General features: G+C 28.8%; 2 protein-coding genes and 2 long non-coding RNA genes across 5 annotated transcripts in view; 2 read left to right on the forward strand and 2 right to left on the reverse strand.

Moving 5' to 3' along the window:
- The window catches only part of LOC128391628 (rab3 GTPase-activating protein catalytic subunit-like), a 35976-nt gene extending 23861 nt beyond the window's left edge, over positions 1–12115 (reverse strand). The window contains exons 1-7 of the mRNA XM_053351549.1: positions 12011–12115; positions 11282–11916; positions 11045–11210; positions 10702–10886; positions 10393–10628; positions 9819–10000; positions 9465–9622 (exon numbers count right to left, since the gene is read on the reverse strand). Of these exons, the coding sequence (XP_053207524.1) occupies positions 9465–9622; positions 9819–10000; positions 10393–10628; positions 10702–10886; positions 11045–11210; positions 11282–11901 (1547 nt within the window). The 5' untranslated portion in view covers positions 11902–11916; positions 12011–12115. The remainder of the gene's footprint in view (positions 1–9464; positions 9623–9818; positions 10001–10392; positions 10629–10701; positions 10887–11044; positions 11211–11281; positions 11917–12010) is intronic.
- Positions 12116–12180: 65 nt separating this feature from the next.
- On the forward strand, positions 12181–13636 carry LOC128391681 (uncharacterized). Of its 2 annotated transcripts, XR_008325863.1 has the most exons (3): positions 12193–12376; positions 12452–13293; positions 13508–13636. It is a non-coding gene; the product is annotated as an uncharacterized LOC128391681 (long non-coding RNA). The 2 variants fall into 2 exon arrangements; XR_008325862.1 differs by lacking the exon at positions 13508–13636 and having other exon boundaries at positions 12181–12376; positions 12452–13207.
- Positions 13637–13856: 220 nt separating this feature from the next.
- Positions 13857–21138, reverse strand: LOC128391635 (nuclear receptor subfamily 4 group A member 2-like). Its single transcript, XM_053351558.1, is given in 9 exon segments — positions 13857–15137; positions 15743–15921; positions 16110–16318; positions 16393–17077; positions 17772–18252; positions 18255–18748; positions 18967–19433; positions 19781–20155; positions 20283–21138. Coding segments are annotated over 8 exon segments (2796 nt in total). The 5' UTR covers positions 19805–20155; positions 20283–21138; the 3' UTR covers positions 13857–14880.
- A 2825-nt stretch (positions 21139–23963) lies between these two features.
- Positions 23964–25615, forward strand: LOC128391676 (uncharacterized). The gene is made up of 3 exons (XR_008325861.1): positions 23964–24099; positions 24227–24663; positions 25180–25615. It is a non-coding gene; the product is annotated as an uncharacterized LOC128391676 (long non-coding RNA).
- Positions 25616–26753: the final 1138 nt, after the last annotated feature.

The following is a 26753-nucleotide window of genomic DNA, read 5'->3' on the forward strand; positions in this document are numbered from 1 at the left end:
GAGATAAGCCTATTTATCTCTATGTTATTTTTCTCAAAGGACAAGGATGATAATCAGCACGAGATGAAGATGATTGAGTCAAAGTGAAGGAGAGAGCGATAGACAAGCCTTGAAAGTTGTTTTCTTATGATAGGTGTGAGCACTAATCATCATCAGCAATTGCATAAGCACATTGTAGTAGCAAGAAAAACACAGAGGGAGAGAAAGAGAGAGAGAGAGAGCGAGGAAAACAAAAAAAATTAGATGATGATAAGGATGAAGATGAGGTTACAACATCAACCATCATCATCAGATTGATACATAGATCAGGTTATCAATAATATAATGACTAATAATTAAGAATGATAAAAATTGGAAGACAAGAAAATGCCGATGCCGGTTCTAAGGTTAATTTTTGTTTTATTTCTCTCTCTCTCTCTCCGTAGCATCTCTTGCGTTTTAATCATCATCTCAAGGTAAAAGGTTATCATTATCATCTTATTCCTAAAACTATTACAATATAATAATACAAAATACACATAAATAGTTGCTTTGTAAAATATGATGTTGCGTGAATATGGAGAGAGAGGAAAACCTTTCTTATCATCCTCATCAATGATGATAACAATAACAACAAACAAGATAATACTTCACACAGGTAGATAATACCTTTGTAAATGTATATCTAATCAAACACCATCACCACCAACAATAACATAATAGTGATTACAAAAAGTAAGGTTAAATTGTCAAGGTCAGTTTGCAAAATTTAGTTTCATTATCCTTGGAAATGTCAATCATCATTTACACAGGTAGAAATGAGCAAAGGTATCATTTAACCTGAACACACATCAAGAGGTAAAAAACACAAGAAAAATACCTGGAGAAAAAAATCTCAAAAAGCTATTCCATTGAAAAAAAAGAGGTAAAAAAATCTCTGACCTTGAGCCTAAAGATTCAAATTATAATCTCAATCAATTAATTGATTATTATGATAATACAATTGAATGTATATCAGTGAAAGTGATAATTTAAATTGTCAGAGAGTTTGGCAATCATAAGAAATGCAAATGAAAAATGGAAGAAAAAAAAATGCATTGAGATTTTACCTTGGTTCTTGTGAAAATGTTAATCATTGGACATTCAAACTAAATTAAAGTTGATTGCAATCAAAGTAAATTGCGATCATCTTGAAGAAAAAATATATCTACCTATCTATTTATCACCTTTATCCCTCTCATCCATTTTATCATCCTCATCTTCAATTGCTTCTCATACCTTTTTCTTATCATTTTCTCAGGTAAGAGAATTAAGTTTTTTTTCTTCATCTTTAAATAGCAACAAAATTGTTATTACCTGTGTTAAAATTTTCTGAGGTTTTTATACATACTGGGTGGTCTCCGGAGGATATTCATTAACAGGATGATATTCATGATGAGGTATGAATCATATACATCATTCTGATCATCATGAAAAAAAGTCCTGTATCATTATTGTTGGTTATTTAAGATTACACTTCATTCAATCATCTCTATTATTCAGATAGATATAAATTATTATCAAGTGTAACTTAATGATAATAATGAAGGTTTTTTTTATTACCTGAATCAATTTAATACTTATAGTATGATAATGATGATGATAAGTGATGAAGATGGAGGAGAAAGTTTCAAATGTTGTAATATACATTTAAATCAATTGTATATTTACAATTAAGACTCTTAATAGATCATTGAGAATTGTTAATTTCTTGATAAACATTATTTTATATAATTAAATATTCAAATTATAGACATTGAATATTGTAATTAAAAGATAAATGGTTCAATGTTTTTCAAGGCTTTAATTTGATTTGTAATCAATCCCATTGATTAATTAGTTGTAGAATAATCTGAATAAAAGTTAATTGTTAATAACTATTGTTAAAAGCAATTAAAATATCAAAATTGATTACAATTTACTTATCTCATTAATCATTTAGACTAACAATTAGCGGGAAAGTTTTTCAGCAACAATTTAGCAATTGAGTCTTTGGGAAAAAAATTTAAATAATGAAAAGGTTACAATTGGACTTGGGTGTGTATAATTTGTTAATTGTTGCAGTACAATTAACGTATATACAGTTGATTCAAAAGGATTTGTCATCAACTAGTTAACAGAATCTTTTTTTTTCACTCTCAATTTGACTCTTGAGAAGTTCAAAGTTTCATCATCATAATCATCATCTTCTTCAGCATCTCCATCATCCTCATCATCCTCATAATCACCAAGGATAGTACATTGATATTTTATCATTATCATTATCATCTTCATCTTCTTGGGAAGCTTTTCTTTGTCTTTTGTTACAGTAGACGATTATTTATCTTTTTGTTTCTTCAGTTTCTTTTTGTTTTCATCTTCATCCTTCCTCCTCCACCTTCATCAGTCAAAAGGTAGGAGGTAACTCACACAATCAACAAATTGGTAATTAAAACAAATATTAGATGAGGATGAGGATGAAAAGTTTCCTAATATTAGTTACCTTGAAGATGATGGAAAACAAAACAATCCCTGATTGACTTTTTTCAATGAGAAAACATTTTTTTCACTCTTACTGAAATATATTAAATCAACAGGTAATCATGATAAAAAAAATTCAAACTTTGCATTAATTATCATTCATGATAATAATTAGCATCAAAAATTTAAGGTCATTGATATTTTAAGTCATTCATTGAGATTTTGAGATGGATTAACTTTAATATTAATCACTATATGTAATTATTTCTTGTATTATTATTATTATTAAATCAAGGTTAATTTTCAATGGATTAGGAAGTTTTTGTTATTATTTAAGATGAGATAATCTGATTTATAAAAGAGAGAGAGAAGTAAATTGTTATTCAATCGATCAAATCAAAATTTATGATTAATTGTAGTTACGATGATTTAAAATTGATTTGATTTGATTTGATTGTGATAAATCAACACACAAAACAATTATAACTTGTTATAGTTGAATGTCTTTAATTAGGAATTAATAAATTAGAGGGAAATGATTAATCATAACTTGTAATGATTAACCAAAAATTTGGACACAATTGATTCTGATAATTTGATTAACAAAACATGAGTTGATGATCATTGGGGAAAAGTTTAATAGCTCAATGAACGTGATAATAATCAAAATTTTCAGAATTAGGATACGGAAATGATGAAATACATGATGATGATAATACCAATGATTAAGATGATGATTTATCATTCATTTTGATTAACAGGTAATGTAAATAAATGATAAAAGGGTTGAAAGTAAATTAGTTTTTGATAATAGGTTAACATTTGATTGTTCAAATTTCATGTTGATGTGAGGATGAAAGTGAAGATAATGATGATCATTTGAAGATATATAAAAGGATGAGGATAAAGATTATGAGGGAGGTTAAATGTTTTGTAACAATTGCTACTGATGATAATTTCTAACTAGTGAGTTTGTTGATTTGTTAGGGAGCTATTTTTTTTCTCTACCAGGTAAATGAAAGGTTACCTGTAGTAAGAGAAAGATGCAAATAATAGTTTTATTTAAAAGGTAAACTTTTTCATCGTCAGAAAAGGTTGCCGGAAATGTTTTTCATCATAACTATTATTATTATTATCACCAGGTAACCACAACAGGTAAGCATTAACAACACCAAACAGAAGCAAAGTACACAACATGAAGAAGCAACAATGATGTAAGATAAATTAATAAGATGAAAATGATGATAAAGGGTTAATTTATTTTTCCATGATAAAATATCATCACAATCTTTACCATCCTTCATCCCATCATGGAGATCCTATTTATCTCATCAGGTAACTCATCAATTTTCAGTTGCTTCCGATCATCATGTTCAAACCATAAAGAGTGAGAGGAGGAAAAAAGGGATTGTTTATTTATCATCATAATCTTTATCACAATAGAAAAAAAATTTAACAAGATTTATTCTGAAAAGAAAAAAAAATCAAACCTCTAATTCAGTTAAGATGTACATCCGAGTCAACATGATAATCTAACGGCTTAGATGATGATGATGATGATGATAAGAGAGATGAGGATGAAAACAAGGATCATATTTAGCTATTTATCATCATCTATTCATCTTTTTCTTATATTTATCATGAATCATGATAACCAGAAGTTATCTAATTCATTAAAAAACTTGATGTTTTTTTCTCAAAGTTAATTTTTCTTCATCTTTATTATTATTTATCCTTAGAATTGATTCATTCATTTTGCCTGGGGCGAAATATCAATAATATGATGTAGTTTTATCTCATTAAAAGGATAAGGATGAGAGAGAGAGAGAGAGAGAGAGAGAGAGAGGATAAAGTAACCTTTGACAAGGTGAATGTGATAAACAACATAAGTTTTTTTTACCTATTGAAATGATTAATGATAAACTTTCAATTTCTAAATGAATAATTTTTTCCCCTAGAAAAAAAGGTAAGAATTAAAGTTACTGATGATAATCATCAACATCATCTTCAGATGATGAGTAGACATGCTGAGGAGCTTAATTAATATTATGAGTAAGGAAATAATCAGATAAATTGAGTAAAGAATCAGATAATGAATGGAATTAATATTAATAATATTTGGATGTAAATTGATTGAAATTGAAATCAATGTGAAAACACAGATCATATTTTTTTTCATGATAACGATTCTGACTTTGTAATGAATCTCATGATAATCAGAATCATTTTTAAGTCTTTAATTTTCACCATTAACCATTAGGAATCTACAAGAAGTTCAGAAGATGGAGACTCATCATCATAAGTGAGATTGAGTATCATTAAAGTAACAGGTTTCATCATGTTAAGAAAAAAAAAGTTTCATAACAAATGGTCAGTCTCATATTCAGGGAATATAATTAATCATTTTCACACAAGATGATAAGATGACCACGGTGATGAAACTCTGAAAAATCCACATAATCCAAGTCCATTTTGAGTTGATCCTGTTAACAGTTAGTTTATGGTCAGCAAACTGACCTCTGGATTATAAATATTGGGAAAATTTCATACATTTAACAGTTTTTTCTTACTTTAATTCTTGCATGGATTAATATCTTCATCATGGTTGTCATCAGAATCCATGTAAATGATTACTTTCCATTATTAAATCAAAAGTTGAAACTTGTTAATCATAATGATAAACTTAAGTGACTTTGTGAGAATCAGTTTAAAATTGAAATTGTCTATTGTGTTGATCAAGATGATTATCATCATTAACATCATAATCATCATCATCAACAAGATCAAATTAATCTGATGGTTTAATTTGTTAATAATACAAGGAAATGACCTTCAAGGTTGAATCATAATAATAATCAACAAATGATATTTTCCATCATCAAGGAAGATAGGATTAAGCTTTTATTCAATGTCAATCAGCTGGAATGATCATCATCATGATATTTCCTGAATTCATATATCACTAAATCATGATAACAAAAGGATTTTTACTGTTTTTTTTTCAGTTATAAGGATCAATTTAATCAGTTGATTAAATTCAGCTTATATCTACTATTATGTATCAATGAGATTTAATTAAATTGTAACACTTAATTAGTTGATTTAATAACAATGATACAGTTATAATCATATACTGGAGATATCAGTTGATGAAAATTTGAAAGACTTAATTTCTTGTGTAATACTATTAACTAATCACCTTAGTTAACTGTATTATCAACAGTTAATTGTGCAAAGTGAATCTAATTTGGTAACAATTAGCTTTAATTACCAAATATAATACAATGTAATTGAAAACACTTCTTACTATTGATATAAAAGTAGAAAAGTGATTAATATAAAGTGTAATCAATTTAATCTGAGGATAAAATTTAATCCGTGTCAAATTAAATTGTTCAACTATTAATTGTGAAAAGAAAATTTTAAATTACGAAACATTAATCAATATAAATATTGCAATAACAATTTAAAGTTATATCAAGTTGAAAGATTTAATTAATTACAGCATTTAATAGTTTGGCAATTTGATTGGAGGGTTAGATCAGATTAGATGAAATCAATTTAGTTGAAAAATAAAAGTGAAACTATTTAAATCTTAAACTGAATCAGATTAACATGATTTAACTTGATTGTCAAGATTTCTGTTGCTTTCAGATTAATTAAATGTGAGATAATCGTAACATTGAAATCTCAGGAATCTGATGGTGATAACAAATCAAGCTAGAAAATGATGATGATCAGGATAAAATTGAATTGATAACTTGATGAATTGAAAATTAATCAGATCAATTTAAATAATGAAGATAATGCAAAGAGATGATAAAAAATGATGAAGATTAAATGATGATGAAAAGGTGCCAATGGTTCCAATGGATTCAGAATAAGATGAGGATCGATGAACTTACGATGATGAAATAAATGCATTTAAATTGTTGGGAAACAATTCATCATGCAAATAATGATAATGTTTCAATGAGATTTTTTTTCTGATGAACTAGTTGATTATCTTAAAGACATAATCTTGTTAATCATGAAGATTATTAAGTAAACATGAAAGGAGGGTGCTAAGAGGTTTAGGCTATTCTCATTATCATTAGCCCCCTTGACCATTGGACGTAACTCAACAAAGTGGATACATGATGATGATGATGATGATAAGTAAGGAGATGATGATAAAAAAGCTCAAGGAGTGGAGATTAGTATTGGCCAATAATTATTAGTTGACAGGTAAAAGTGGCAGAGGATAAAGATGATGAAGGGAAGAGATTAATGATTGAAAGTGAGATGAATTAATAGATTTTAAACTTAAAAAGATTAAAAAGTTTGGATGCAAAAAAAAATGTTGATTAACTGGAGAAATGGATAATCATGATTAGTGAAAGGCCTCTTATATCATGAACTGTTTGATTGTTTTAAATAACATCGGAAGTTGATCATCATCATTATCAATCAAACAATCAACTCTTAAAATGTAATTTACTTGATTGTAAATTGTTGTTGATACATTGAAATCCTGAGATTATTGTATTAATAACTAGTTTGGATAATGTGAACATGGAAGAGGCTAATCAAAGATTTTGTTTCATTGTTTATGATTATATCCTGTTGATTGAAACAATTAGGCAACATTTGAAAATGGTTCTCATTGATACCAGTGAATTATGTTTCGCGGACTGTAATTAGGGTAAGATTTTAACTTAATTTTTGATGATAATCAATGATAATTAACTTTCCCTTGTAGGGATAATACTAAGGGATAGTAAAATAAAAACTGAATCATCAAGATTATTTTTGATTGTGATAAGCTGATGATATGAGTTATCCCCTTGCCCATTTTAAATTGTTACTTTCATTAGTTAATTGTCAGAGAATTGATGATTGTTGTTGATTAATATGATGATAACAATACTTTGATGATCCCTGATTTTGCAGAAATTCAAGAAAATCATTAGAATGAAGAAAAAAAATCCTTAATTGCGTCTTGAATGTAATATGATTCTACATTTAAATGTATTAATATTTACACTTAATTGTTGAAAGACCTTAAATTGTTGCTATAACTGAATTAGATATGACTTTGATTGTAATCAACTTGGAATTCAATGAATTCAACTCATCATCATTAAACTATTGAATCAAAATGATTAAGGAACCTCAGGAAAACCTGATTTGTAAATTAAATTTGGTCTACAATTTAAATTTTTGTTCATTAATATGAAGGAAAGAGTTTGATTGTTGTTGATTTGAAATTGTTACAAAGAAATATCAAATTAATATGTAATTAAATAATTGTTATTAAATAATTCCGACTAACCACATTAATTCAATTAGATGATTAACCTTTGATCCTAATATTTAAATTATAATTGAATTTAAAAAATATAAAATAATCAAGTTGGATTAAATGTTGAATTAGCCAACTAATTAAGATGATTAGTTGGGAATAATTAGCAAATCAAACAAGTAAAAGGAAATAATTAATGTGATTAAACTAAATTAGTGTTTACCTGGAAGAAAAAATTAAAGATTGAAAGTTAATCAAGATGATTGATCAAATTTAAATGTCAAAAACAAAATTTTTAATAGTTTGGGTTGTTAATTGTGATCTAAAAAAAACTAAATAGTGATCATAATCAACAGTTGATTAATTATCTTACAACTAAATTGTTTATCCAATTTAAATTGATGGGAAAACACTTTGAATCACTTTCCAAGTTAATGTGTGTTTTCAATTTGACAATTTGAAAGGTAATTTAAGTTAATCAACACGATTAAACATTTTAATTTACCTTTTTGCTATTGAAGGGATGATTATTTACTCGTTCATTACTAAAATAACAATTTGATTAAAACTAAATCAATTTATCAATCAAAAAGTTTTAACTCAATGAATTGATTAAGTGTAACAAAACAAAAACAAAAAACAAGTAATATTTGGAATGACTTAATTGCTTGGCAATGAAAAATAAGAGACAATTACAATTAACATTTGACTTAATTGTAAACACTTTGAGTGATGTTAATTGTTATAAAAATAATAAATAATCAAAAGGGTTTTCACATTCCCAACGATTCTCAAGTCAATCAACTAAAAATGTTTACAGAGAAAGAGAAAAAAGTTTAACTGTTGAAAGTTAATTGTTGGGATATAATTTGAGGGTTTGGTGACTTAATTAAATTTACACACAATTAGTTTGAAACGGAAGATGATAACCATGATACTCAAGGAAGAGATAGAATTTAAATTACAATCAACATTGAATATTGTCATGATAATCATGGTGATAATTCAAAAGTAATAATAACCATTATCATGAGTATTTTAATTTCTTGTTTTTCTCGTTGACAATTGGCTAACGGGATTTAAATTGTTGTCAAATTCTGTGTACCTAATGATGGGCATTCCTATTTTTTTTTTACTTGTTGGTCATTTAATTTATGTGAGAATTTGTGATTATATGTATTAATCAAGATTCTCAGAGTTAATTTCTCTCACAGACAATTTACTATCTCTCACAGAAAAAAAAAGAAATGTTTCTTTTACTGGTTAACATGATACCGGGAATATAAAGTTTGTTTTTACAATTAACTATTTGGATTCTGATTCCGGCATAACCAGAGGTAAATTAGTTGATGGTAAACATGATGATTAGAATAAGGAAGAGAAGATGAGTTAATTGAAGATTTACCAAAGAAATCTTAATGGTAAAAGTTGAATTGTCACACCTCTTGTTAGTGAAAAAATCAACGTTAGTGATTAAAAATCAATTAATTGTAATTGCTAATCAATGATATCTTCAGGGTGGATGGATGATAATCAGTCGCAATTATAATGTTTCAATTTTGATATTTTTTGTCGACTTTCTCAACGGTGAGAGACAAATTATTCACAATTATTGACCTTTCCAATGGTTGGATAATAGACACGATGATATGTTGATTTGATTAATTGTAAACCATTGTGATGAATTGCTTATAATAAATACCTTGGTAGATCGATTAAATTTTCCCAATGGTCTCTTAATTGTTTGACAATCTCCGTCCACAGGTAGGCAATTGTGGTTAGATCTTTTAATTGGTGGAAAATGATTGATAATCTCCAAGTCAAATTATTGAACTGACATGATTTAAAACTCCGATAATCCTAACATTTTGAATAAGAAGATTAAATTAGTTGATAAGTGAAATTTTGTTTTTTTTTCTCTCTTTTAGTTATTATTATGTAAATATTATTATATAAGTACTCATACGTGTATGTTATCACTATCACATTATGACAAAACAAAATGGTTAATTATTTTAAATTGTCTCTGATTGTTTCAATCACGCGATTTACTCACTTTCATTAATCCATTAATTGGTTGAGTAGATTCTGATTTGGGTGAAAATATGAATTCAAGTATACGACATTTTAATTCATCTGATAAAATCAGTGTTTGATTAACTCGGAATTGAGGTAAAGTCAAAGTCGGCGGACCAACACCAGCAAGTCTATCGAGTGCTGCTCTGGCCTCAGTTTCAACTAAGAGTAAAGGAGAGAAAGAAAGTGAAATTGAATTAAATAATCACAATTCAAATAATTAGCTTTATCATTTAGGAAGATGAGAAATTGATTATAATGTGTGTGTGAATGCAAGTTAAGATTAGGAATCAGTCAAGTAATACAACAATTTGGGAGATATATGATTACTAATCTTAGTTAATTGTTACTATGCTGAGGTGATCAATTGTTGGTAATGATGTTGATAATCTTGTCATCTTGTAATCAATCCCAAACTATTTTACTAATTAACTTTGTAATGTAAATGATCCGTATGAAACAGTGACATTATGCTTAAGTCAGATAACAATTTTAATTGTTATGTTTCCATTTTCTTGATCAGTGATTATGACGATGGTGATAACGATTTATACCTTTATCTTCTTGAAGACCAGAATATTTTCCCATGGGTTGATCAGCTTGTTTTGTTGATTTAGCCAAAATAAAAAGGCTACTTATTGAATGTACAAGAGCGGGAATATAACGATCTTGAAATAAGGCTCGAACTGACCAGTAGGGAGCTTCCATTGAGTTTAAATTACTATGGTTTGGCGAATCGTTAATCATATCCTCAATCAGTTTAGGCCAAGTTGTTGATAGATGAATTTCTCTGTGGAAGAAAAAATTAAGTTAGAAATTTGCTCTCAATGCGAATTCTCAGTAAGCTGATTGTAGATATTTACTCAATTGGAGCGGGTGGAGATGAATATTCAATTAAAGTTAACGGCGATGTATCAAGTGAATAAAGTCTATCCTCTAAATCAGTTGCATCGGTTTCGGGAAGAATCCACTCTTGAGGCCATTCTTTGAGTATATGAGTGAAACGGACTGACAATTCGATTGATACTGTACTGAGAAATGGAGATGCCTGAATGAAAAAAAGAAAAAAAAATTAGCTAAATTGACTGATTACAATGAAGTAAAGGTCCAAAGTGAAAACAATATGACGTTTTTGTAAAAATACAAAAATATCTAATCAATTTGTTATTATCAGCTGCTTGAGAATATATTTGCCATTAGACTTACAATCTTTTCTCTAAATATTTTGGTCAATTCTGAAAGATAATGATAACTTTCGGGAGCGTCTTTAAAGTGAATCATGTCAAACATAATTCTTGAAGTCGAACCTTCCAAAATTCCGTGGAAAAATTTTCTCTGAGGATGATGAATTTGAACGAAAACAGGAATATACCTAACGAAAGATATAGAAAAAAATAGATAATAAATAAGAGAATATAAAGAATAATAATTAGAAATAGTTACACATTGATATTCCTCATCGCGATTGCTGCAGAACTAAGGAGAAGTTTAGCTCGATCTTCACTGGTTATCAGATTATTTTCCATGGGGGAGATTACAACGAACTTTTTAACTCCAAACCAACGATAAATACAATGAGCTCGATGTGGAAAACTGTATCGAAAATCCATTAAATCATTGAAAACATCAAATCTGCTCTCCTCAGATTCCAAGTGTACATCTTTTGTTAAATAACCGGTAAGCTCATCGCTGCGATTGGTGTACATCAATTTATTGATCGGCCTTTCAAGTGGAGGAAGAGATCCTTTATAACAATACAGTCTGACAATGAGGACAAATTTAGCAAATTTAAGAGAAACAGTTTCACTGTGACTCAAACAATCAGCGATTCCTCCAGCAATTGAGCCACAAACCATCTCAGGTTTTTCGTTAACCTCATCAGGCTGTTCAAGGTTATCCCATTTACGAAGAACATCCTCAAAATCAGCAATGAAACGTTCCCAATCGGTTGCAGTTGTAAAATCAGTTATCTCGAAAACTTGATCGACATCATCAGGTGAACATTGGAAAAGAGGATGTTGCTTTTGTTTCAGATAATCTGCTGAGCCTTTTAACTCCTCCATCTATTGATCAAACACCTGATAGAAAGACAAAAGAACAATTAAAACTGACAGAAATCGAACATCTAAACCACAAAACAATATGAGAAAATTAAAAAGGTCAAAAACAAACCTCGGGTTAAATTAACAATCTATAAATTGACAAAATCCAACGACATTAAAGATTAAATCAAATTAAGAACAAAGTTTTTAAATAGAATAGAAAAAAAATGTAAACAAACAAAAAAAATTCTTTGGGGATTATTACCTAATAACGAACTGTAAATTCTTTTCTGTTTTCCTGTAATCATGTTTTTTAAATTTTCTTTCAGTTCAATTAAGTGATTAATTAAATGTTTCCAAAGTGGAATTGAAATTGATTTAAATTCTAATTGATTATTAAGTGACTTTGGAATTAAAAGAAAAAGGAATTAGTTTAATTTCTATGATATTATTTTGCAATTTGTTTGATCAAAGTTCCTCTTCTCTTAGGCCTAAGGTAAGAGAAGCGAAAATGAATTTTGTTTGAATTTCTGTTAATTGTTTTCTTTTTTTTCTGCTGATTTTCGTTAAGAATTTCGGTCTTTTAGGATTTTATTTTGATCTTTGATTGTTGGACTTTCTTTGGACGTTGGAATTAAAAGTTGACATTTAATTGGTTTGGGTGAAAATCCTGAAGATGATTGAGATTCTTTCATATTCGCCTGATGTTTACTCTCAATGAATTTTGAAATTTTGCTTTTCTTCATTTGAATTGGTTCTCATTTGGAATTAATTGTTTCATCTAAATGAATGGTTATCATATTCACTTCCTTGTTTTAGTGGCCAACCTGAAATAAAAGGAATAGATTACAAGGAAAAAGATTAATGCCTGATAATTGTGATTGATTCATTTTGATCATTTTCGATTCAAGTGTATATGTTTCATTGGAGTTTCTCTATAATTGGTGTAAGAATGAATTGACGAAAAAAATGGAAGATCCAATTAAATGGAATTACATTTGCTCCGTTTCGTTACTCCAACGTCAATGGAAATGCTGATAAAAGGATTTACATGATTGTCTATCAACGGGGAATACAAAATGATTGCCACAATGATTTATTTGCCTACATCGAGGATTACGAAAACTTGGCAACAATTAATGTAATCAATAAATCATTCATTTGGTTGATGTTGATTGGAAAAAGCTGATTCAAGATTATGCGTTTTTATAAATTAACAAATTGTGGTATAAAAGAAAACAAAGTCAACCGAACTAATTGTAATTGGATTACGAGTTGTTATCCAAGGTGCTCATGTTTTCCTTTAACCGAATAATAATTAATCCAATTACGACTCTTTAGAGAAATTAATTATTTTCGGCGCTCGCACTTTTTGGTTAACAATCCGGCAACTGGATTTAGACAATTAATCAAGTAAATACGATGAATATTTCTAACTGTTGATGGAGATTACCAATTTATCTCGTAGTTAAATCATATGGATTATAACTAATTAGACGATCAACAAACAGACTTAATTAACCATATCTAGACTGTTTGGCTGCTATTAATTGTGCAAACAATTAAATCTAATCATTGTTTTTATGAACCTTTATCTTTCTCTCTCTCTCTCTCTCTCTACCTTTAGGTGCTAATTGTTCAACATAATTATAAACAATTTATAAACACAAACCATTGTAATTGAACAGTAAGTCTAATCTAAATTATATACAGTATATTTGATTGAATTACAACAAATCAACAGCAATTTAATTATGTTTATAATTAATAATAACAACGTTGATATAATTTATTTTACCATTAACTTATTGTTATTATACTTTAGCAAAAAAAAATTAATTGTTTCAGATGATAGATTGTAACATATCAAAAATTAGATGAGGAGACACAATGTAATTGTAATAATTAAACATTAATGATGATTGGAGTGCTAACAAGGTGATTAATTTGTACAAGGAAAAAGTAATGGACAACAATTAAATGTTTACAAACGTTGGTGATTTAGTTGTATAACAAGAGGAGTTGAGGGGAAGAGATAAATAACTTGTTAACTGTTAATAATTAAGATTATTAATTAACAGAATTGATGAAGAAAAATTAACATGAAGATAAATATTGGTAAGGCTTTTCATCTTCTCTTTCTTTTTTTTTCGTCAATTGTCTTCCTTTAGGTTATCTTGTCTTCTTCAATAATCAACACTTAATTATTACATCCGGGAGTTTGTTGATCATGTTGATTGTTATGAAAACATTTCTATCAATTCCTTAATTGTTGCCACCAATTGGAATCACGGTTACATCATATTGTATATCCCGTTTAATGATTGTACTGTCGGTGAGATTATGGTGGAGGTTAATTGTTGATATCACTTAGATTAAATCAAATTGTTAATCCATGACACTGATTTCATAAACTTCAGGTATTAGAGATTGAAGATTTAACTTCAATTTACAATCAAGATTGAGCTTTGATTTCCATTGAAGGCGATTTACAATTAGAATCTTTTTCTTCAATTATTCTAAGATGAAATCAAATTGATGAAACTTTTGATTGTGTGTTGAGTTCATACGTCAGAGTGATGATTACACAATTAGGGATGAGGTAGATTCCTGATTGTTCAAGAAAAGTTGACATGAGATTTGATTAAAAGGTTGACATAGCTGATTGGGTTGATTGTCTTTTTAGGAAAATAATTAACAGAATTTGGCATTAATGGTGAATTGTTAATAATCTTGTGGTAATTAATAGTGATGATGGTCTTGTAAATCGTTAAATTTTCAATTGAATTTTTTTTGTAAATAACAATTGACAATATTGGTTGATAACATTAAATCAAAGATGGCGACTTGTGTATAAGAAAACTGATCAGAAAAAGAGAGGGAAAATAAAAGTCAACTTTCAGATAATAAATCATTAAAAGATTTTGATGCTAGATGATTAATTAGTTATTTGCTTAAATGATGATTAATGGATTGTATTATTCTGGAATCACTCAATCGTCAGTAATAAGCAATATTGTTCAGTAGTCTTGATATTGATTCCGGAATAGTGACTATGGATTCCAATTTAATTTCATGTAAATGAGTTAATCCATCCATTGATAGTGATCGTAAATCAGGTAATTTAGATAAAATTGATGAAAAATAATGTGATTTCTTTTGGGCTTCAGCATTATAAGTAACATGATCTCGGAGAGATTCAATGATTTTCATTTGTAAACCTTCAACTCGAATTGGATCAACGAGTCCATGACGAACTGATTAATCAAAGGATAGTAAAAGAGAGGAAGAGAGAGAGAGAGAGGGAGAAAAACAAATTCAATTTTTCATTAGCATCATTATTTCAATCAACAATCAACAATTAACAATCAATGAACAACAATCGAAAGTAATCTCGATTATAAATAGATATTATAATATCCATTTAACAAAGATGATGATGATGATGATGATTAGTTGGTGTGATTTTTTTTCACAATGATTATCATTATAATCGTGATATGAATTAAATGGCTAATATTCAATCACCACAATCATTTTCTAATTGCAATTTCAGCAATTCAAAATCTTTAACAATTAACTAAACCTTTTTTCTGTTTATCATGCTAACGTATTAACTGTTACTAGACATCATCATCTTCATCATCATAATCAATATTATTATCATTTGATTTCGCCCTCAATTTGATATACTAATTTAGTTACTGGTTTTTATTCAATTACAAGATTCACTTTTTTTTATAATATTATTAATAAGGATATTAATTATCTTGATTACTGTTGATCTTTTTGTTTCACTTTTCTCTAACGTTTTAATTACTATAATTAAAGGAAAAGAAAGTAAATGTGATCTTTAGCTTACCTGTGATTAACGAGAGGCCTAAGAGACAAGCAAATGCTGATATGTCGATATCTATTTGAGCAAATCGAGATGAAAACATTTCTAGATTGTTAAACCAAGAACCGAAAAGTAATTTAACTTGATTACGATGAAGCACAACACCATTGGGTAAAATAATCTTCTTGGATCCTGGTTTATTTCTGTTGATTGAGAAACAAATAATAATCACAATTAACATTTATATTGTGTATCAATTTATTGTGACAACTTGATACAAACAAATAATAATAAAACACAAAATTTGTCACTAATTAATAGTAATAAATTTCTAATTATTATTGTTTAATTAATTGATATCACTAATATTTGAAGTTGTCAATGTACTTACTGGTAAGCAATTCGAAGTGCAATTATCTCAAGACAAGATGAATAAAAGAGAAGATCTTGATCATGTTTATTGAGATCATTAAATCCAGGTATTTTCTCAGCAAAGGTACGAATTGGATCTGTTGAGGTGTTTATAAGGTCAACGAATTGTTGATGATAAGCTGGAGAGGATTCGATAAGTGATAAACAGGATTCATCAATTTCACAATACTGAAAAGAGAAATGTAAACAGAATTAGTTAATTTTCATTTAATCCTCTAAGAATTTATTCTTTTGTAACTTACTTGACTTAGATCGAGATTTGAAATATCAGGACAAGTGTCTACATGAGCTCGAACCAAAGCTGTAATTGTACTAATCGGAGGTGATGGTGGTGATTCTTGTGGAGACTTTGGTTTAGATGGTAATCTACCTCGACGACCTTTTAGATTATCAGTTCGTACCACTTCTTTTACCATTCCGACGGCTAAACACTTTTGAAATCGACAAAATTGACATCGATTTCGTCGACGCTTGTCAACTGGACAATCCTTAGACCCTAAACAAACATATTTCGAGCCTTTTTGAACAGTTCTCTTGAAGAATCCTTTACAACCTTCACAGGTTCTCACACCATAATGTTGACAAGCAGCATTATCACCACAAACTGCACACAATGTATTCAATTGTTGTTGTTGTTGCTCTTGATGGTGAGACTGGTGCTGATGATGATGGCCAATTGATACTGGTGATGATGCTCCGCTTGGTGTTATTGTTATTGGAGTTGATGAAAGTGATGAGGATGAATTGAAGGTTGATAAAGTTTCTTTACCAGTTGATGTTGATGCTTTTGAACATTTGGAACCAGAAATTTGAATTAAATCGGTCGGAGAAGACCGATTAGAACTAGTTCTCAATGATGATGACCCATGGATATTACTTGAAGTAATAAGAGATGATAGAGATGATCTCAGTTGATCAACAGAATCTCTGTTGGAAATAAAAAATAAAAAATGATTGAGATATTAGTTCAATGATCTTACAGGTAATTAGAATAGATTATTGATTGAATTTTCTTGGCAAAATGAAACCAAGGACATAGATCATATCAAATAGACTTCGTATTTTCCTGTCCCTCAATATCTTACATTAGAAGATGAAACTGACACTTTCAAAAGTACTCAAGGTTTTGCGGTTCATCGACTTGACCTAAAGAAAAAGTAACAAGTTTTTTTTTCCATAGACATTTAAAATCTTACTCAATATAATCAAGAAAAAAATCAAAACTATAATTTAAATTGTTGATGATGGTTAATATAAGTATAACCTTGATCGGACCGGTTAGTAATTGTCGTCAATGCACAAGGCGTTTCTCTCATTAATGGAAAAACGTTAGACAAACTTGGACAGTCCAGTTTGTTTACTAACGAATTGAAGCTTTAAAGGGAAATTTAAATTTTTCCATTAACAAAGGGAAGAGAAAAATGAAAATACAATTAACTTTTCTTATTCTCTCCCTCTCTCTTTATCTCATTAAGACATTCAATTGTTAATCACGTACTTAGTTTTATATTAAAAATCAATTTATGAGTAACTTTTCCGTCTAATTGTTTGATTAGTTTTCCAATTTTTTTTTCTTGGTAATAATAACCATTTACTCAGAACCTTATCATTAATGTATTACCTGATTATATGTTCAGCTGATGTCGGTAAGTGATTAGATCCTGGATTAATAATATTATCATTTGGTGTAAGTGGGGATCCAATAGGTTGAAATGGTGATTCAGGAATTGATGACATTTGTGATGATTGTTGTACATGTTGATGATGTTGATGGTGATGATGATGACGATATTGATTATCTATTGATGAACATGGACTAGCACAACATTGGTCAATATTATGTTTATATGTGAAATTAATTGATGCCGGTGAAGCACCTGATACATTGATGCCATCATTTTGATATTGCTGTTGTTGTTGTGAAAGTAATTGTTGTTGTAATTGACGTAGTTGTGATTGCGCATTTGGATGGTGATGATGCTGATGCTGTTGATGAATTGATTGTTGGTATTGTTGTTGTTGTGGTTGACAGAGTTCTGGGTTTGGTGTTGATCTTGTTGATGACAAGTAACTTGGACTAGAAGCAACGCTTGAACTTCCGTGAATGTATTGATATCTTGGTGATGAGATGATTGGTTAAATTGTTGAGATCTATGATGATGTTGTTGATGCTGATGATACTTTTGTTGATTAATTGTTTGTATCGGTAAAGGTATTGAATCCAAGTCAAGATCGTCATCAATATCTTCCTGTTTTACAAATGACAAATCAACCAATGAACCTGATGCTTGACCAGATTTTTGTAATGATACAGATCCAAATGAAACTGTTGATAATGATGTATCTTCATCATTTAAATCACCAATTTCATCAAATTTAAAAAATGATGAACCATCATCAGTGATAGAGTTTAATCCTGATTGTGACTCTGATTGTTGTTGTTGTTGTTGTTGTTGCTGTTGTTGTAACGATTGTGATGATGTTGATTGTGGTGGAAAATTTCTTGGTGAATAAATCTCCATGAAACTTGGTAAAGTTGCTGAAGTTGGTGTAGTTGGTGTTGAGCTTAATGATGTTTCAGTTGATCCAATCAAAGGTCTAGACGAAACAAACAAATGATAAACAAATATTAATTAACTAATTCAATGTTATTATAATTTGACTTGTTTTAAATTGGAAATACCAAGGAAGCACAAACTAATCAGACATAAAAGAAAAACAAAAGAGTCAATCTCTTTGCTCAACCATTTATGTCTACAAATCAGCAATCAATTTGTTCCAATTCAAAAGTTTAAATTAAGTTTAGCGGTACTTACACTTGATTATTGTTTAAGAGTAAATTGTTACTCTCATTACATTGATTGTTATTATTGTTATTAAGATTAACTGATTGATTATTGATATTGGTGTTCTCGGTAAAACTGAGACCAGATGATGATCTTTGTTGTTGTAAATTTAATTGTATTGCTAATTCAATGGGTGTTGGAGTTGATGTAGGTGTCGGTGTTGTGGTTGTGTTATTGGTGGTTGTGGTTGAAAGTGATGATGAGCTTGGTGTAGAGTAACCAGATGAAAGTCCAATTGAATCAAATGTTGATTGTTGATTGTTGAACATTTGATCAAGGGAATCGTCCAAAGGTACATCAATTGAAAAATCAGCCAAGTTAATGTCTTGAAAATCTTCGTCGCAATTAAATTGATTAAACAAATCAAGATTTGTTACTGACGAAGAAGAAGAAGATGATGACGATGAGTGAGAAATTGGTCCGTTGAATGAAGAGCTCTGAACAGTTGATTAAAAGAAATTAAGAATTTCAATCAAATGAAAATTAAAGAAAAAGAAAAAAGAAAAAGAATAAAATGAAAAAAGAATAATTAATAAATCAAATTAACACTTCAACACATGGAAACATATCAACACCATGTAACCATGTCTACTAATCTATAACATGTAACATTTCCCATGCTTCAAGTCTCAATGTTCATACAAATACTCAGTTAATGTTCATATACTTATACATTACTATTAATATATTTTTCTTATCTATTGCTGATACTCATCAGAACGATATGGAAATGATATACAATTAGGATGTATAAAGATATCTATCAATTTGTATTAATATTTACCTGATTTTGATGGATACAAAGCATATTGTTACTGCATGACCCAATCAAAGGTCTAATTAAATTGATTCCGTTCAGATTAACACGATCCAAATTATTGTTACAAATATTGATACGTTATTGTTGTTATTTGATTCCTACTGAAATGATTTTGATGACGACGATGATGATAATTCAATGGTGATTATTATGTTGCTAATGATGTAGATTGTGGTGATGAAAACGATTGTTGATTATCCTCTTGATGAATTTGATTTTTAATCCAAATACAATTCTAATCAAATCCAATCAGTTCCTTAGTAATCCAAAGGAACTTTGATAGATTCTTTCCACTGTTCAATGTTATGGTTGTCACTGGAATAGAATGTCACTAATTTACTAGATTAACACACGAGAGAAAATACAAGACAGATTTAATTAGAAAACATCACCAATAATCAATCGAAATTGTAATAAAAACTTGAAACACAAAAAGAAAGAAAAAATAAGAAAAAGTTTCACTTACATTTCGAATGAGAATTTGAACAATATTCGAAAAGGCAAGACAAGAGAATAGAATAGAACCGAATAGAATAGAAGAGAAGAAAATATGAGATTATGATGATGAGAGAACGAAGAAAACAGAACTAGAATCCAATGGAATTATCAATATTTCTCCAAATAACAAGACAAGTCGATTAATTGTAACAATTTTCTTAAACTTTCACGAAAAATAAATTAACAGATCAACAAGTTGATAACAATGAGAAAAGATCACAATTAAAAGATAATTTAAATTGTAGAAATAAAATGAAATCTTTTTCTGGTTAATTGTTTTGGGTTTCAAGTGTTCAGTTTGATATTCACATGGTTTCTGAGGAATGACAAGACTCCAATGTTAACTAAACTCAATGTTTCTCACTCGTTTTACTCACTCAAATAAACTCACTGAGTTTACTCACAACAAAAAACTATGATGCTCTTAGTCTACATCATCATCATCATCATCATTCTCATCTTCATGTTGATGATGATGTTGATTAAATTGATGATATTACGTAGAAAGAGGAATAAGAATGAAAAAAAGTAGAATCTGTTATAATAGGAAACATTTCGTCACAAGTGACGTGAACATAAGTATGACGTCTAATAGAAATAAAAGAAAGAAAGAAAGAAAGAAAAAGAGAGGCAGAGAAAGAAAGAGAAAGAAACTAGATTGTAAGAGAAGAAAGAGAAAAGTAAGAGAAACGAAAGGTAATTTTGGAAGAAAGCAAAATAATATCGATCTTATTTTCTAGTTTCCAATGGAAACCTTCAAATGACGTAATTCGAGAGAGATGAAAAAAGAAACAAGAAAAAGCCTAACGGGTTTTCTCTTATTTTTCTTCTCCTTCTTTTTCTCTTCCTGCTCTCTCTCTCTTTCTCCTTTTCCCTCTCTCTCTCTCTCTCTCTCTCTTTTTCTCTATGGTTTTTTCGTCCAACTATTTCAATAGCAATAATAATCTACAATAATATAATGTAATATATTATATTTATAGCTGAGAGAGTGAGATTCCATGTTAAAAATAGAAACAGATTCTGTTGTTTGTGTCTAAATTTACTTTCAACCAGAATTTGTATCATGACGTTACACCTTATCTTCATCATCTTCATCCTCATCCTTTCAGTTTATCCTCTAACATTGACATTGAATTCCAAGTGATTAACATAAACACTAGACAACAACTATAACACCTTAGAACATCATCAACAATTACATCACTCAAAATATAATCATATTATCATAATAAAGAAACTATGGCAAGGTCGTCATTCTCGATTGTTGATTAACATGTTAATCTTCAGTAAAGCAACCAGATTCTCTAGGAATTTTCATTCTATTCTTTTATATTTCGCATCTTCATCATCATCATATGTTCCTCTCTCTCTCTCTTTGTACAGTTGGAATTTTCTGGTTTTAACCCAAATAGAAAAATCAATAATTCTTCCTTTCTCTATTCTCTATTCTCTTTCCTGTTCTTTTTTTTCCACAATATTTACTTTTCCTATTCTTCAGCATCATTCAAGTTCATCATTTGCGTCCTTTTTTCTTTACTTTATCATCATCACTAGGAAGATGAGAAAGAGAGAAAAGAAAGAGAAAAAACTAAGATGAATACATGATGAAATATGATGAACCGTGTGAATAGTAATTCGTTGTGACATCACAAAAAAAAAGATAGTAAAAGTTTCATTGATCCATTTGTGTCTAGAAACTTTTTCCCTCTTTCTTACAATCATAGTAATATTCAACTCGTAGTATATTATTATTATTATTATTATTTTAATAACACTACGTTCATAATATTTATCGTCATCTAAATCATTTGCATCATCGTGTTCACTTTGACAACAACTACCTGTTAAAACTCAGTAGGTAGGCTTAATATAATCAACATCTTATTTATCAAAAATAACAGTAATTCCTGCAAATGCGTAACTAGACTTACTATGAATTTGATAATAGTTGTAAAAATTGATAAACATGAACGACTTTAAATTGACTTACCTCTTTTTCATTATCTTTGTATATTTAGCTTGGTTTTTGTTGATGATAATTCCTAGGATTTCCCTCCTTTGCACCAATTCAAATGCTCACATGTATGACATCCTTTATGTAACCATCGAGTGCTTATTTACATTTAAATGAGATCAATTCAAGTTTATCCATTAATCCAGTATAACGATTACTTTCACTATTTTGGTTTTGATATAATAATCACATTCAATGTCTCAACTTCATGTATCTCTGTCTGATGAGTTGATGTTTTGATGACACAATAGTAAACATGGTCTTTCCCAATTCGTGACAATTTAACTGCATCATTTAGCCTCTGAATTTTTTTTTCTGGTTAATCCAACATTTGTTTACCATTTGACAGTTGATGAGACAATTGATGTTAATGTTTAATTCCTCATGTTTGGGTATAATTAATCTCTTTCTCCTTCACTTTTTCCCCTCAGTGTGTGGTAGTGACTCTTTCTCCATGGTGGTGGTGGTGTGAGCTTTTTTCCCCTTCCATTGTTGATTATCTATCTTGTTCCATATCATCGAGGAATTAGTGTATTAATTATTAAGATTATGAGTACACTTGTTAATAATGTTCCTAATCATATTATTATTATTATTACATGACACCTTAAAGCGTTTGGTGTGATATAATTATCAGGAATGAAACATCAATTAACTTGATAGTGATGATTTTATAACTTTCCCTCTTTTTTTTCTCTCTCTCTCTCTCAATTCTCTTAATTAATCAACAATTAAGAGTTAAATATGATTAAATTATAGATGAATAGATAGTTAAGGTTTAAAAAACAGAGATATAATCAACAGAATCATTAATTATATTTACAAAAATGAATATGTACATATTATTATTTGTATTAACAGATAAGTTTCTGTCGAGTACAAAGTACTTGATTAGATTTCCCCTTCCCTCTACATCATCAGCATCAATGATATTATCACTATTGATCGTCAACTTGAAAAAGTGAAGATGATTATGAAATTGAAATAATATAGAATGAGAGAGAAATAGAGAGAGAGAGAGAGAGAGGGAGATAGAGAACAGACAAAAATGATCAGCAGTAAAAGCCGGATGTTTGATTATAGTTGAAGACATGGAGATGAAATTGATGATCACAATTGGCATAACAATAAACACACTTGACAATTAAATTAAGATGCTCTAAAAATAAACAATAGAAAAAAAAGGAAGGAAGGAAAAAAATCACAAAGAGAATAGAAGAAAAAAAAACAAAGAGATTAAGTCACATGGGTTCACTTTCCATCCCATAAGCATAAAAGGGTAACAATGAAACAATAAAAAAGATAAACGTTAACTAATCAAACACAGAAAAGATTAATAAGATTAACATAATTAAAGTGGTTGATTATTGCTACTTGATATTAGAAGATTATTACACACTAATAGAGTAATTAACTGATGGGGGAGAAAAGTAATTAAATTAATTATGATACGAGAAACAAATGTATTAAGAATTTCTTTCAATATTTGTAACTGTTTCTTTTTGGTTGGAGAAACAAAAAAGAAGAGGGAAAATCTTCAACAGAATTAAAATGTCAACAAGGTGGCGACACATTCGCTTGGAAAAAAGAAAGAGAAAAGAAAGAGAAAAATAAATTCTATTCTTTTTACTTTGTATTCTGTTTTTCTAATTACTTTTAATCTCATTTTGTTTCTTTAATTGTTTTATTATAATTGGCAACAATTAGTTAACCTTCCCAAAGAAATATTGTTTGTTACTCTGCGTTTCCAATGGAAATGTGAATTACCTTGGTGATTAATTTCTTCTCTTTGTCTCAATGTTACAAATTTGCTGAGATTATCTTTTGCTTTTCTCTTTTTTTTTCCTGCCTTTGGATTAATTAGCTTTTTTTTGTGTATCTCTTGTATCTTTTTCTAGAAAGTGATGTAAATGGGTAAGATTGAGATTAAATGGTGATTAGCTTCATCTCTTTGTCTTCTTACTCTTTCTTTTTGTCTCTGACATAATAATGATAATCCTGTTGGGTGATTAACTGGTGTGGCCTTTCCAAGGAGATGGAGGTGTTGATGGTAACCAAACCTTTATGATGATGTTATTTCAATTCCATGATAAATTAAAGGAGTAAATTGATGAGCCTGTTGACAACATTTTAAGTGAAGAAAAAGATGAGGAGAATATTGAATTTCACTTTTCTGTAACCAGAAACAATACTGTTAACTCATGGAGATTAATTTTACTTTGGAACCTGTTAACCAAATGGTTATAAGTGATTACTACAAGATGACAACAATCAGGAATATTTATAAATCCAAGTTACAATTAACCAATGCTAAAGACAGTGAACAGCAACTGAAGTATTATATTAATTTATAACTACTAACAGCTTCCGATTGCTATTAATTTTATTGTGCTATTAACAATATCATTATCATCATCAACAATCAATGCTTATAATCATAATCACACTCACTTATCTTTCACACGTAGATTTGATGATCATGATGGCGATGGTGATGTTGATTAACGCAGATAGAAAGATATATTTAGTTATTAATTGACAGAACAAATCATTGGAAAAAAGAAACAATTAACTAACAGTTATTTTGTAATCAATTTTTTTTCTTCCACCAAAACTATTAATGACAATTTCCTTCATGTCTGGTGATGTTTTATATGAATGAACAGTTAATTTATTAATTGCACTGTCTAGTATGAAATTGACATGTTCAACGTAATAATATTAATAGTAATAATATGAATAAGTAATTTATATTTTTATTATCATACTACTATTACGTTAATTACTTTAATTAATACCAAATGAATGAGTAAAAATTAAATCTCTCTCTCTCTTTCTCTTTCTCTTACAGTGTAATACAATCACCCAATCAATTGATCAGCTCATGGAAATCAATTGATGAATGAATTTATTACGTTTTTAACAACAACTACGACTACCTGATGATATCAATAGCCACTGTTGCTACTTGATGTTACTATTTATAAATAATTGATCGATAAAGACAATGGACATTTCCGTTTATTATTTATTTATAATATACTCAATACTATCATTGATAAATTATTAGCTCACTAATCAAATCTAAACACCCACTAATCTTATTCAGTAAATGTCTTATTTTTTTTCTGCATCCATATTGATACAATATCATAATTGATTGATCATTTTTACATCAATTTACTGTTAAATTTGTTAAATTGTAATATAATTGTAATTTATTAATAAGAGACAATTTATATAAATCAATTGAAACAAAATTAAATAATCAATAGATGAAGATTCGATATTAACCTCATATTATTGATTACAATTAACAATAATGTGAATGTTAACCCTTAAGTTGCTATTATTAAATTAGAGTATTGGTAAATTGTTTCTATTATTTGATTTGCTTTAAATAACTATTTTCAAATAATCAATTTAATAGGTAAGCAATTAAAGTCTTCTAGTTAAAGGTTAACAATTAACTTGATTACCAGTTGGTGGTATTATTGGTTGAAGGAATACTTATTCAGATAAATGATTGATAACAATTTGTTAAATTGTTGACCAAATCAAGTTGATTATTGAAATTTTACTTACAATCAGACAAATTCAGTGAGATAGTATATGCAGCAAGTGATGAGAGAAGTGCATAATTTAATCAACAAATTGATAACCCTGAATGTAATTTAAATGATGTTTTGTTGATTAATCAATTAGGAAGTCGAGAATTTTATTTATTCAGTTAATTTGAATAAAAAAACAATTAAAATGTAACTGTTAATTGTTGATGATGAAAGTATTACTGTTGTCTAGTGTTTATGTTAATCACTTGGAATTCAATGTCAATGTTAGAGGATAAACTGAAAGGATGAGGATGAAGATGATGAAGATAAGGTGTAACGTCATGATACAAATTCTGGTTGAAAGTAAATTTAGACACAAACAACAGAATCTGTTTCTATTTTTAACATGGAATCTCACTCTCTCAGCTATAAATATAATATATTACATTATATTATTGTAGATTATTATTGCTATTGAAATAGTTGGACGAAAAAACCATAGAGAAAAAGAGAGGAAAAGAGAGAGAGAGAGAGAGAAGAGAGAGAGAGAGAGAGAGAGAGAGAGAGAGAGAGAGAGCAGGAAGAGAAAAAGAAGGAGAAGAAAAATAAGAGAAAACCCGTTAGGCTTTTTCTTGTTTCTTTTTTCATCTCTCTCGAATTACGTCATTTGAAGGTTTCCATTGGAAACTAGAAAATAAGATCGATATTATTTTGCTTTCTTCCAAAATTACCTTTCGTTTCTCTTTCGTTTCTCTTACTTTTCTCTTTCTTCTCTTACAATCTAGTTTCTTTCTCTTTCTTTTCTCTGCCTCTCTTTTTCTTTCTTTTATTTCTATTAGACGTCATACTTATGTTCACGTCACTTGTGACGAAA

Source organism: Panonychus citri, unplaced genomic scaffold, assembly GCF_014898815.1.
Source record: "Panonychus citri isolate SS breed McGregor unplaced genomic scaffold, ASM1489881v1 Contig00011, whole genome shotgun sequence".
Taxonomy (NCBI): Eukaryota; Metazoa; Arthropoda; class Arachnida; order Trombidiformes; family Tetranychidae; genus Panonychus; species Panonychus citri.